This window comes from Chanodichthys erythropterus, chromosome 11 (assembly GCF_024489055.1).
Source record: "Chanodichthys erythropterus isolate Z2021 chromosome 11, ASM2448905v1, whole genome shotgun sequence".
Lineage (NCBI taxonomy): Eukaryota > Metazoa > Chordata > Actinopteri > Cypriniformes > Xenocyprididae > Chanodichthys > Chanodichthys erythropterus.
The window spans coordinates 1,054,674-1,069,479 of NC_090231.1; the positions used below are offsets into that span (position 1 = coordinate 1,054,674).

Here is a 14,806-nt window from a genome sequence, read left to right on the forward strand (position 1 = left end):
AAGAGCTCTACATGATCCCAGACGAGGAATAAGAGTCTGATCCAGAGAAACCATCGGACATTTACTAAAAAAAAAAAACATTATATACTTTTAACCACAAATGCTCGTCTTGCACTGCTCTGTGATGCTCCACGCATGACGTGATCATGTTGGAAAGGTCCAACTTTAAAATTGTCAGACGCCATTTAACACCTTTTTACCTTTTGACTTAATCTTTACTTTGTAAACATTGGATCGGTAAGTCACGCGTGATCTTTCCAACGTGATCACGTCAGCAGTGCAAGATGAGCATTTGTGGTTAAAAGTATATAATGTTTTTTTTTTTTTAGTAAATGTCCGATGGTTTCTCTAGATGAGACTCTTATTCCTCGTCTGGGATCATGTAGAGCTCTTTGAAGCTGCACTGAAACTGACATTTGGACCTTCAACCCGTTGAACCCCAGTGAAGTCCACTATATGGAGAAAAATCCTGGAATGATTTCCTTCATTTCTGAAGAAAGAAAGACATGAACATCTTGGATGTTTATAAAAGCATAGATAGATGCCATTAAAATAATTCAACAGCGTCCTGATGCATGCTGTCTGAATGTGTATTTAATATTATACTTGTTTTTAACTAACTGTAGTTTTATATGTTTATTACTAACATTAATGACCAAAATGTCATATTTATGCATGATTTCCTTCACTGATGAGTAATATTTGCTGGAGATTGACCTCAAGCGTTTACTACACACGAGCAGAGAGGTGTGCGTGCCGTATGGCATGTATATGTTGGTGGCGGATCTGTTTATGATGTTTTCGCTCGTCGTCCGGCGGGATGGAGTCTAATCATTCCTGCAGCTGCTTGTTTGAGGAGCGATGTGAAACAGAGACATTTGTTCAGGGTGTTGTTAGCACTCGACTGTAATCAAAAGTTGGAGAGTAACACACACCATCTGCCTGGTTTCTACCTCACGGCGTCACTAACGACACGTTAGCGCTGAGGTCTCCTCCGATCAATAATGCTGCAAACAAATGCAGATTTCACTGTTTGGGTGTGATTCAGACTGTCGGATGATCCTAAGTCAGACTTTTCACTCGGCATTTGCCATGGAAGCAGCTGTGTTTCCATCCAACGTTGTGAATCTCATCTCGTTTGTTCAAGAAAACAAAAAATTGGTAATAAAAATGGAAGTTGCTCTTTCTTCCTCCATCATGAATGAGTTGGTCTCAAACGAAACTCAATAAACGCTGTCATGTGATCTAGCGTTCGGATGCTGGTGTTTGGGAACACAATCGTGTGAGACGCTTCTGGAGGAATTAAACCAAATCATTCTGGCGTTTCAGAACCACCAAACCAACATTTGAGATGCTGCGATGTGATTGGTCCGCTGTGCAGTTATCCAATCACAGCCTCTGCTGAGGCAAAGTCACATGACGGATTTATTCAGTAAATGTGTTTCCATCTTAGTTTATGCGCAGATAAACGGATAAACTAATAATCAGCCTGAATTAAGCACATATTTTTTTTAAGAATTTAAGCATTTTTTGTGTGAGATCCCAATATTTGCATACCGATAGGTGGATGGAAACAGCTTCTTTTGCTTCTCTGGTGTCTCTGATACCTGTGCATGTTTTGCAGGATGATTTTCGGGATAACTTGGCATACATGTGGGATTTCTACTGGAATAATTCGGCTGACAGCTGGTTTGAGAAGTTAGATGTGATCTGGCAGCTCCATTCCTGATGATCAGTCCCGTGATTGAGTGCATGTAGAAATCAGAAGAATTAAAGTGTGTGTCTGGAAAGGGACTTTCCTCGATTTGCATCAGAAAATCTCACGCAACATTAGCGCTCGTTTTATGTGTGATACTGCGGTATTTTAGTACAGCTTTGGAAAGACACGATTTTCAACTCTTCCTTCCCCAAACCTTTTCTCTCTCATTCTCTTTCAGCAGTCGTAATGATTTCCAGTGGCCGGCAGAAGTGGAAAAATCAATTTTCGTCTCTCTCCAGCTCTTCTTCAGTGTCTATTGGATTATTTTGGGCTGAATTGAGCGCGGTCACTGCGGCCTCACGCTTCTCGTCTCTTAATAACAGCCCGTTCTCTATCGGTTCCAGCGTTTGTGTCTGATCAGACAGCCAAAGCTTCTCTGAATACATATTAATGCCACACAGACTCGATGAGGCGGTTGGGTTTGGATTAAAACCATCGTTGCGTGACTTCAGTGAGGGAAACCTCTGCTTCTTCTTCTTATTAATATGTTGGATGAGATGGTGGTGGAAATGTACAGCCGAGCTCTTCGCTGAGAACAAGAGAAGAACAAACTGACATGCATGTCAAATCGTAAAATGTCTTCAGTTCAGTTTGAGCTCATTTAAGGTTTATAAAAAGTCTTAACAAGTGTATTAACCTGTAAATTGTCACCCCACTTACTGAGCATCGATGGTTCATGAACGGGGGTTTGTCTCTTCTTATGCCTCCCTTCGGTCAGAAGTGAGAGAAAAATTGACATTTCTTTGCTTCATCGGAATAGGATGGCACTTGGTGACGTTTGTGGCATTATCTATGTGAACACACAAAAACAAACATGATTCGGATATGTTAAAGGGTTGAAAAAAGGTCACACTTGAATCCTTTGTGACAATACGGTAAAATTGAGCCAAAAGACTCAAATAAGAGGTTGAAATCAGATCAGACCCAGATTTATTAAGCTGTGATGAAGCATTCCTGTTCAAATTTTTATTGAATTTTGATGTTATGTGTGACAGAATGTCCTCCTCTGTGTTCAGGTTTGACTGTAGTAAAATTAATGCAAAAACCGACACTTCAAATCAACATTTTAAACAAAAAAAAATATCTAAAACTGAATGTCTAAGTATAAATCCAAATCCACAACTTAATAAAAATAAGTATTTATGTCTCAAAAACACTTTTTATAGAACTATACAGGCATCGCATTACATTACATTCCTTTTTCTTTTTTTACTCCCACCAGATGGCACTAATCTACCTTCAGAAAAATGGGATTTTAAATGCCTTGTCTCTATTTAACAAAATAATAATAATAATAAAAAATATATATTAGAAAATAAATTGTGTATTATTTAATATTATTGGGAAAAATAGCTCATAAAATTGTATAAATATTGCATAATATCATAAAATCCCCTCAAAATTCTACATAATAATCAAAAAATATTATCGAACAAAATTATATTACATTAGTTTTCCTGGAAAAAAAGGTACATTTCAAAGCTTCGGTCACATGTGACGGTATAGGAGCCAAGTGTGACCCCTAAACTGAGAGGACCAGACGGTTAAATGAACACTGATTATTGCAGAAGCAAAGTAAAAAAGGTACAGAAGTTTAAGTCTACGATCAAGCGTATGTACTGAACTAAACACTTTGGGCCAGATTTACTAACAGCTTACACCAGCGCAACGCTTACTAAAGCCACGCAGTGAGAGATTAGCGCTGAAGAGGCGTGGACCACGTTATCTTTGCGAATGAGCTCATTACATATGCATTTGTAGGAGTTCCCCTTTCAGACACTAAATTTATGGGAGGAGATTATTTAAATGAATCACACAATATGAGTTCAGTAATGTTTGTACTTGTCAGTTTACTAGTGTTTGCTCCATTATTTAACGCCCAAAAAAAGCATGTCTCACATCAAACGGTAATTTGCGCTGTGCTTGGTGGATTGTGTTGATCATCATGGAAATGAGATGTTGTGTCTGTGTCTAAATCACCATCGGCGCTTTTATGGAGTTGCGCTCTAACGCAAATTTGCCATGTTTAGTAAATCTGGCCCTTTGTATTATATACAAAATATATATTTTGGAAACTAATTTGGACTCTAAAATTGCTAAAATCAAAACTGTAGGATTAACCAAGTTGTGTCCAAATTTGAAGTTGACCTCATGAGAATTGAGCAATAAAAAAGTGTGTCAGGTGTCCCACCGACAGATAAACTGGCGACTTATCATTTCTAGAGCTCTTGAATTTGGGGATGGAAAAACAGGAATCACGATACGGCCTAATGTGATTATTAAAGCACAAAAGTCGATGATTGAATTAAATATACACCCATCAGGCGTAACATTATGAGCACCTTCCTAAAATAGTCTTGGTCCGCCGGTCGTCTAATATCACAAATTCGTCCTCGTCAAACTCGCCCAAATCCTTACGCTTCCCATTTTTCCTGATCTAACACATCAACTTTGAGGACAAAATGTTCTCTTGCTGCCTGATATATCCATCCACTAACCGGAGCCGTGATGAAGAGACGATCAGTGTTATTCACTTCTGTCAGAGCTCATGATGTTATGCTGATCGGTGTATATGAGCGCTGCACTTATTTAACACATTCATTTCACAAATAATGGGTTTATTGCCTTTCTTTGAACACATTATTATCACATCAGCAAAATCCAGTATCAGTTGACCTCTAATTCATATGAGTTGATATACTGGAACATAAACCAATTTCAGTACATATATAAAATAAATCATGTCTGGAGTGTTTTAAAGGGATAGTTCACCCAAAAATGTCATCATTTACTCACTCTCATGTTGTTCCAAACCTGTATGAATTTCTTTCGAAATATCTTCCTCTGTGTTCAGCAGAACAAAGACATTCATACAGGTGTGGAACGACATGAGGCGAGTAAATGATGACAGAATTTTCATTTTTGGCTGAACTAATCCTTTAATACGTTGAGATTTCGAGCTCAGTTTGGGAGATTGTTTCTCTTCCCGTCACTCATATTCAGCTGTACTAATGACTTCATCTGCACAGACGCGTCAATCAGAGTCGCTCTAATCGCCTCATCCGTCTTACTTTAGAGCGGTGGACGCCAGCCTGTGTTCCTCCTCAGGAGACGCACAGATCTGGAGGACAAACACACCGGAGCGTCCAACTGTGTTTGATCTCCGCACTTCTGAAGTTCTCTGACAGCTTCACACACGTCTGTAAACGCTCGAGAAGTCTCGGACCTTCTGTCAGCTTCAGGAGAACTTTCTGGAGATCTGCGAGACCCACCCGAGCGAGTTCAGAAGGACACGAGAACGAACAACAGCAGCCAGACAACGGAAATCATCAATATTTCATCGCATTTACAGAGAGAATCTGCATTTATCTAGAGAACTGGAGATGTTTGTGCTCCAGTGAAGCTCACATCTGCATCCAGACACTTTCATGCACAGGATCAGACGTCATTAATGAGAGGAACCGTCGTGACCCGTTCACTGATTCAAACACACTGCAACATTTCGTTCAGATAATAGAGTCTTTGAGATTTTATATGCACTAATACAACTACTTGCGTGAATAATTATACAAATGAATCATTGAATCAGAAGTTTTGAATCAGTTCACTGAAATGGATAGTTTTTACTTGCATGAAAAATACTGAATCATATTGATTTGACTAAATGGTCAGTTTTTACTAAAGCATTTTAATGTAAGAAAAATGAATCATTGAATCGATTCAGTTGGATGGTTTGAAGTGAATCACAGCTCTTATTCTGTCTGTTGTGTCGATACTGGTTCACTGTAGCATCGTGTTCATCCAGAGCGTTTAATAGAGCCGTCTGTTTGATTCGTCTGTCATTATTTAACTAAATTGTCAAAATGCATAATAGACATGAAACATGAACGCATTGATTTTAGGTCATGTTTCGCTGGACTTGTGTGATCACTCCAGGGATTTCTGTTCATTCATTAGTCCCGCATGTGTGTGATGATCACTGACTCACTGATGTGTTTGATTCGATTAATTCTCCAGGTTGAACACAAGTTGAGCTCGTTCGACAGCACGTGTGGCGTAAAGTTCATTACTGCATCAGATCGTCTCAGCTGGTTTTCTCTGGAATAACCGCTGAGGTGAAGCTCTTACCGTGGAAGTAAAAGCACTTACAGTAATTGTTCTGTTAAATCTTGTGTATTACTCGAGCTGTAAAGCTTTAAATCATCACATCTGCAGTCGTTTTGGTGTTAATGACACAGTTGAAAAGCGGTATATTTCACACCTTGCTCAGAAAAGGTCAGTTTTCACTGGCTAACATGCGTGTTGTTTAGATCTTGTGGCTGAACTATTGAAACACGGAGCATTCATCTACTTTTTTTGTTTTTTTGGAAAATAATTTGTGGTATAATCAACATTATGTCTCAGTCGAGCTTAACATGTACTAAAGCTGGATCTTTAATGAGTAAATGCTGATTAACTGTTAGCGTGACGTCTTTCCAGCACCATTTCAGCACATGATTCATCAGATAATTAGATGCATCAGGTGTTTGTAGTCTGATCTGTCAGAGTTATGGATGGTCGTGTCGAGCGGCCATTTGTCACGGGGTTCATCATCCCTCGCCTCACCTCTGTGTCCTTCAGAAGAGCTGAATCTGAATCATTTGTTCGTTTATTCTGTGAGTCAGTGAACAGAGTCGTGATTCTGATTCTTCAGCAGCTGGAGGAGGAACCGTCTGTCTCTCTCTCTGTCTGTCGTTCATGTTCAGGTCCGCTTCGTCTTTTGTAGCACACATTTCTTTAAATCATTGAGTGTTAAATTTATTTATTATCTCCTATAGCCACTTTAGCAGGTTGAATTTTATATAAAATACATTTTTTCAATTGTAGTCTTCTAAAAAGGCATCTGAAAAAAGAAACTAAGTGTGATGTAGTGTTGTCAAACATATTGATTTTTCAATACATATCGATACAGAAATATCTGAAACACTTTTCAAATATCAGACACGACAGCAGCTGCTCTCTCTCTCTCTCTCATCTCTCCGTCAGCGAGTCGACACACAAACCGCCTCGTTTCATTTGCTCCGCTTGAATATTGTTGGTCTTTCAGAGCTTGAATTTAGAGTATTGCGCATAATTTGACTCGTTCCTGCAGATTTTGTTCTCACGCTCAAATTGCGCCACATAAAGCCTCCTCTCAGCACTAAATTGAGTTCTTCATCGCTGCTTATTGCTCTTAAACAGTCAAATACACACAAAATAATGTCAAAATGCCAGTTCTGTTTGGAGTGAACATAAACAGGTGAGAAAGAAAACGCACGTGTAACAGTATATTGGATCCGTGCATCAGCTCTTAAAGTGACAGCAGCATAATAAACCTGCTGCCAAATAATGAGATAATATTAAAAATATCTATATGGCAGATTTTTCTTTATGGTGTCGATGTCAAAACTGTGGCCAGTGAAAATGCCGAGTGGCTAGTCAATGCTTTTTATGTCATAACTTCAACTTTTTTCTCCATTCTCCGTTTTTGAACTCAGTTCTGACTATATAAAGTTACAAAACCATGACCCATATGGAATAATTTATCTTTTTATTCTGTTTGAAAGCAAATAATTGTGATTTTAATTAAACTGAACTGATGATTTGCACTCAAGAATGAAAGTCAGTGATGGAGATTAAAATGTGTGGTTATTCTGTTGAAATGTGAGCTGGACAGCGAGATGTTCTGGTCCCAAACTTCAGCCGGAAAGAGGCGCGTCAGACCATTAAAGACACAGACGCGCCGAGGGGAAGGACATCATGTGGAATGAGCCGTAAAGCTGCTACCATGAAGTCTTAAATTAACATCCAGACAGAAGCCCAAACCAGCGGCGGTCTGAGACAGAGAGTAGATGTGGAGTTTCAGAGAGCAGTGGAGCGAAAACTCTGAAGATCTGTCTGAAATCTGATGAAACACACACCTGTGATCACATGACAACCGTCTGCGGCTCATCAAGCACGTCAGCTGACAGGAAGACGCTGAATACGCTTCATATTCAGTGATGTTACTGACATTGTCATGAGAACTGAATGACTTCTTCTGCAGAGCCGCTTCACTGCTGAACGTATCCCTCAATCAGCTGAATCCTACGGTGGCCGAGAGAGCTCAACACGCTGCAAATAAAGAAAATATCTTCATCAAATTGACAACACACGCGCTGCAAACTCCACACACTTACAAATAGTGAAACGCGCTGCAAATAAAGAAAACGTGGAGTTTGCAGCGCGTGTGTTGTCAATTTGATGAACATGTTTTCTTTATTTGCAGCGTGTTGAGCTCTCTCGGCCACCGTAGAATCCACACTTACACATCACAGTTATGGCAAATCATGACATACTGGGTCATATTCATGAGATGAGAAGTATGATTTAAAAAATCATCATTTATATGAAAAGTAAAAAATTATGTCGTAATTTCAATTTAAGATATAATTTCGATAATTTTATTCTCATAATTATGACCTTTTGTAATAATTTCGACCTTTTATCTCAATTCTGTTTCATAATTATGAGATAGTATGTCATAATTCTGACTTTTTCTGTCACAGAATTGAGCTGAATAATGACGCTCTCAATGTCTTTTTTACAGCTGAATTGGACCGTTTTCCTGTACATTACCGTGAAGCTGTATATTAATATAGTTGTTTTGTGAACATTTTGAGTCTTTTGCTGTCAGTTTATATATGAATCTGCTTGAGGCCGAAGTGATTTGTCTCAGTGATTGGACTGTCCTCACCTTGACTCCGCCCCCTCAGCCAATCAGAACACTGATCCCTGTCACCTGCGCTGCTTCTGAAGATCTGACTCAGACCGTCTTGTCTCTTCCGCCGTGTGAGAGGAGTTTAGTTTAAACTCATTAGAGGAAAGTTGCTCATTAGGAGAGGAGAGAGGGATTGTGGGTAAGCTGACAAGAGCAGCTCATGTGAAAGATGAGGAATAGAAGCTGAAGTGACAGAGAAGAATGGAGACACACTTGATTCAATTCATCAGAAGATCTGAGAGAGGAGCTGAGCTGAGCGTTCCCACGTCCTGAACTCTTGCTGTGTGACACGTGATCACATGATCGAGTGTTTGAGGCTGAGCGAGTGAAATGCTGGTCAGACTGTGGTTCTTCAACATTTGATGTGCTCAGACACACAAGTGTCTAACGGCTTCATGAAGACACCCTGAGATCACTGTTCGTAAAACACACTGACACAACAGCAGGGCATTCTGGGTGGTTGCTATGGTGTTGCTATGCAGTTGCTAGGGTGTTCTGGGTGGTTGCTAGGGTGTTGCTATGCAGTTGCTAGGGTGTTCTGGTTGGTTGCTAAGATGTTGCTATGTAGTTGCTAGAGTGTTCTGGGTGGTTGCTAGGGTGTTGCTATGCAGTTGCTAGAGTGTTCTGGTTGGTTGCAAGGGTGTTGCTATGCAGTTGTTAGGGTGTTCTGGGTGGTTGCTAGGGTGTTGCTATGCAGTTGCTAGAGTGTTCTGGTTGGTTGCAAGGGTGTTGCTATGCAGTTGCTAGAGTGTTCTGGGTGGTTGCTAGGGTGTTGCTATGCAGTTGTTTGGGTGTTCTGGGTGGTTGCTAGGGTGTTGCTATGCAGTTGCTAGAGTGTTCTGGTTGGTTGCAAGGGTGTTGCTATGCAGTTGCTATAGTGTTCTGGTTGGTTGCTAAGGTGTTGCTATGCAGTTGCTAGAGTGTTCTGGTTGGTTGCTAGGGTGTTGCTATGTAGTTGCTAGAGTGTTCTGGTTGGTTGCAAGGGTGTTGCTATGCAGTTGCTAGAGTGTTCTGTGTGGTTGCTAGAGTGTTGCTATGCAGTTGCTAGAGTGTCCTGGGTGGTTGCTAGGGTGTTGCTATGCAGTTGTTTGGGTGTTCTGGGTGGTTGCTAGGGTGTTGCTATGCAGTTGCTAGAGTGTTCTGGTTGGTTGCAAGGGTGTTGCTATGCAGTTGCTATAGTGTTCTGGTTGGTTGCTAAGGTGTTGCTATGCAGTTGCTAGAGTGTTCTGGTTGGTTGCTAGGGTGTTGCTATGTAGTTGCTAGAGTGTTCTGGTTGGTTGCAAGGGTGTTGCTATGCAGTTGCTAGAGTGTTCTGTGTGGTTGCTAGAGTGTTGCTATGAAGTTGCTAGAGTGTCCTGGGTGGTTGCTAGGGTGTTGCTATGCAGTTGCTATAGTGTTCTGTGTGGTTGCTAGGGTGTTGCTATGCAGTTGCTAGGGTGTTTTCGGTGGTTACTAGGGTGTTACTATGCAGTTGCTAGGGTGTTCTGGTTGGTTGCTAAGGTGTTGCTATGCAGTTGCTAGAGTGTTCTGGGTGGTTGCTAGGGTGTTGCTATGCAGTTGCTAGAGTGTTCTGGTTGGTTGCTTGGGTGTTGCTATGCAGTTGTTTGGGTGTTCTGGGTGGTTGCTAGGGTGTTGCTATGCAGTTGCTAGAGTGTTCTGGTTGGTTGCAAGGGTGTTGCTATGCAGTTGCTTGGGTGTTCTGGTTGGTTTCTAAGGTGTTGCTATGCAGTTGCTAGAGTGTGTCTTGTGTTGTATGCTGGTATTCTGGAAACAGCAGAAGAACTTGTAAAAACTTCCAGATGAAATGTGGTGCTGGTTTAATGAACAACTTTATGAGTCTATTTTAAGAAACACAGTTAATGAGGGAAAAAATAGTTACAATTGTTTGTTTTTCTTCAAATGGCCTCATAAATGAGATGTGTTTTAAGTGTGTGATTAGTAAATGAAGGGATTCTGAAGGTTAATTTCCTGAAAATAATCATGTTTTGCCAGCTGCTCTGTTAATGAGTCACGTTAACTGTGGAGAAAGAAAGTTATATATGAGTTTTATGATGTTTAGTGTGTGTGTGTGTGTGTGTGTGTGTGTGTGTGTGTGTGTGTGTGTGTGTGTGATTTATGAGGACAAAAATGTGTATAATGACATGGGTATTACACTGGTATTACGATGCAAACATGAAATATAAATATTTAAAATAGCTTTAAAAACACACTAAACATATAGTATTTTTATTATAAATGTAAAAATGCAGAATGTTTTCTGTGATGGTTTAGGAGAAGGGTAGTGTAGGGGAGAGAATGTACAGTTTGTACAGTATAAAAACCATTAAAGACACAAGAGTGTGTGTGTTGACCTCCTCTTTTAAAAACGGTATGTAATAAATGTTTCTGTTAAACAGTTGTAGTGTCATCAGCTGATGATTAGATGCTTCCATCGGCTGAATATCACAGGTGTGAGTTGTTGTTGTTATGGATCATTAGATATGTAAATCCCCTCTGCCATGAAGCTGAATCTGACCGCGCTTAAGATGTTCCCCGCTCAGATCCGCAGCTCCAGACGTGTGTTTGTGCCGGTGGCGTCTCGGCGGAGCGTGTAATGGAAGGGGAAGGGTGTTCAGATCAGGTGTGTGTAATCGCGTTAGCTCCCAGCGACCGCGTGTCCGCTGCCTTTTGTCGCGCCGGGACGCAGGTGAGCGACCGGCGGCGGGTCCAGACCCCATCCGGTGGAGATTAGAAACGACTCTCAGACGTGGAGCGGGCGTGAGTGAGATCCAGTGCAGATCCAGTCGTCTCCCGTCATCATATCCAGATGCGGGTGAGATTCATTTGCATCAGAAGTGTCTAACGAAGCCACTTCAGGTTGATCTGAGCGCGTCGTCCTCCTACTCAGCGCATCATCACGGCTCTTTACAGCTCAGTGTGCCGTTTCATTTTTACACCTTCATATTCAGCAGCCGCTGTATTTTTAGCTGATGTTTGTCTCATAAATGAACCATGTAATTATTCTTTTCAAATGAAACATGTTGACAGCCATGAAAACTGGTCAGGTCAAGGTCAACTGACTGACTTTCTGTCGCTCTTGGAAAAGGTTGACGTGTTTCAGGAACAGAAGGTGTCCTCGTGCTGCTCTGTGAGTTTAGCAGGTAAATTGTGTTTTTTGTGTCATGATTATTTCACCCACAATGCACCGGAGGAAGGTCTTTGGTGTGGTCATGACATCATCCAGCAGGTTATCTGACCCGTGATGACCAGCCAAACCTTCAGGCGGATTCTCCTTCAGTTCTCTTCTTTCAGCCCATTTCCTTCACGTCAGAAAACAATTGTGCTTTTGGGAATCATAATTATGACATAAGAAGTCGAAATTATGGCATACTAAATCATAATTATGAGGTGAAGTCAAAAATAAGACTTAAAAAGACAAAATATATAAAAAGTCATAATTATAACATTAAAATGTCAAATATGACATTAAAAAGTGGAAATTGACAAAAAAAGTCATAATTATGACAGTTGTAATTTAATTTTTTTTTTTAAATCTCATAGTTATGACTTAGTATGTAATAATTAACTGATGATTTTGATATTTTTGTTATAATTTTGACTTTTAAAACCAAAATTGACATAATATGTTATGACTTAGTATGACTTTGTCTTAATTATAACTTTTTATGTCATCATTATGACTTTTTAAACCAAAACTGACTTAGTATGTCATAATTACAAATTTGAGTCATAAAAGTGACTTTTTAAATCAAAATGAAGACTTATGTTATTATTAAGACTCAGTATGTTGTAATTGTCAGAATGAAAGCTTTACCGCTGTGTTTTCTCATGGACTCAAGCGTGGTCAGATCTTCGGGTCTTCAGCAGCTCTGTGTCTCACACTGTTCCTCCATCCAGAGAGTCGTGTCCCACTGAGATCCTGATCCTCCACACTTGATCTTGATCTTTCATGATGGATCGCAGCCTCTCCTCCTCTGGGAATGTTTCTCTCTCTCTCAGAATATACATACATACACAGAAGGCTTGTACTGTGACTAAATTATCCATGGAGTGTAGAAACCAGTAACCAGCGTGTGTTTCCCTGAGCGCCTCCCTCCCTCCCTCGCTCTCTCTCTCTCTCTCGCTCCCTCCCACCTCCTCCGTTCCTCTCTCTCTGTCCGCAGCTGTGTCTCGCTCTTTCTCTCTCAGTCTCAGGCTGTGCTTTCACACGAGCGGAGCGTCTCGTCAGCTTCAGCACTGCCACATCTCTCTCCTCATCACTGCCGCGGTCGCCGTCGCGAACAGATAGATCGGCGTTCCTCAAGAGGATGGAGCCTGTGATGCTGCAGAGTCCCGTTTCATTAGCGTGAGTTCTTCTCTCTCCGAAGGAACGCCGCAGAACACCGGGAATGAGCATGAATGGAGATAACGGATTTACCGAGGCAGGAAGATAAAGTTAATCAGACCTCAGAGAAGCAGACGAGGATCGTGAGGAAGAGGAGCGGCTCGCTTCGGTGATGAAGCTGAGAGGAGACGGCCGGATCGGTGTTTTGCTCTTCCCATCTCGGAGGCTGGAGTCCCTCCTGCGTGATTTATTTTGGTTGGTCTCTGGTTTCAGCTCACGTCTCTGTCTCTGCTCGTCTCTGGAGGTTTGACAGGACCGCCGTCGCCTCTCGTTTCTCCTCCGGGGGCTCGTTCCCTGCTTTTCTTTCATTTGTTTTGTTTTTTCTTTTCCCCTCCGGTTTATCCTCGCGTTTGAGTTTTTATCCAGGATGGTGTGTCTCGGCACTAGCGTTCTGGACTTTAGATGGATAACCTCTGCAAGCTCTCGGCAAACTTGAGGATCAACCCGTCAGGATTCTCGTTCGGTTGAGGCTTTCGTTTGTCGATGTAGATCTAACTAGAGGTTTGTTTTAGTTTATTAGTTTTGGGTGGTTGTTACTGCACCACATACACAGTTTTCCTCTTTTTTTTTGCTTTCGAAGGTTGGCCGACCTCATCTTTGGATTGCATTGTGGAAATTGTCCTTTTTCATCCCCGAAGGTTTTTTCTGTTTGCAGTTTTTTATAATCCTAATCAGCCACCATCATTCGTGCTCCTCATGATTGAGGCGTTTTCCCCAGCTGCGGGAATCTAGAAATCATGGATACCGGCTTGGTCTGACATGTCTTCCTGTTTTTGTCACGTGAGGAGGCGTGGCATGGAAGCCCCGCCCCCTTTCTCTTCCGCCCTCAGGGCTTTGCTTCTGACCAGTGGATTAGTGCTTTACCCACGAGCCCCAGCTGTAGCTCCGCCCAGGGCCTTCTGGACCAGCGTGTCCGGTTTATGGAGGCTGGTTCTGTCCCTGGCGCTGCTCACCTTCCCCGGCCCGGCGGTCTCGGCTCGAGTATCGTCCAGTCTGAGCACGACACATCACGTTCACCATTTCCACAACAAGCACGGCACCGTACCCATCGCCATCAACCGGATGCCCTTCCTGACGAGGGGAAGCCACGGTAGGTGCCAGAATGGCGGTGTTCCCTGTATTGGAAGGTGTGATTCTTTATTTTTTATTTTAAAGATTTATTTATTTTTTGTCTTTATTGAGACAGTATAGAGAACTCACAGGAAGCGAAGTGGAAGAGAGAAGGGGCCGGGATTGAGTCAGGACGATACACAATACGTACATCAGCTTTGTTAGAAAGGTGCATTTTTTATTTTTTGTTTATTTTAAAGATTTCTTTTTTTGGCATTTTTGCCTTTATAGCAATAGGAGAGTATAGAGAACTCATATGAAGGGAAGTGGAAGAGAGAATGGGATGGGATCGGGAAAAGTACAGAGTTGGGAATCAAACTTGGGTCAATCAATAGATCCAACAGAAAGGTGCACAGCAAAATCCCCAGAGTTAAATCAGCTGTGCTCAGAGTACATATGGTTCCTCTCTAAATAGTGTTAAAATAACACTGAAGCAGAGTTAAAGTTACTGAGATAATTAAGCGATTCATTAAGTAATGATTGCGCATTAGTGATGAACACCTGCTGTTAACAAGCAGAATCACTGAAGAAATAAGAACTACTTCAGTCACAGACTTATTAATTGCTTAATTATCTCATTAACTTTAACTCTGCTTCAGTGTTACTTTAACACTGTTTAGAGAGAGACCATATGCACTCCGAGCAGAGCTGATTTAACTCTGGGTGTGATTTACATTTATGCATTTAACAGACAAACTTGTATTGCATTCAAGCGAAATGTACTTTTTATTGGATCCTTGGGAATCGAACCCATGACCTTGAGTCAATCTCAGTT

General features: G+C 41.3%; 1 protein-coding gene across 1 annotated transcript in view; it reads left to right on the top strand.

Moving 5' to 3' along the window:
- Nucleotides 1-13,680: 13,680 nt before the first annotated feature.
- Nucleotides 13,681-14,806, top strand: part of LOC137030503 (neurexin-2-beta-like) — a 94,265-nt gene continuing 93,139 nt past the window's right edge. Inside the window, exon 1 of the mRNA XM_067400851.1 lies at nucleotides 13,681-14,011. Coding sequence (XP_067256952.1) covers nucleotides 13,681-14,011 — 331 coding nt within the window. The remainder of the gene's footprint in view (nucleotides 14,012-14,806) is intronic.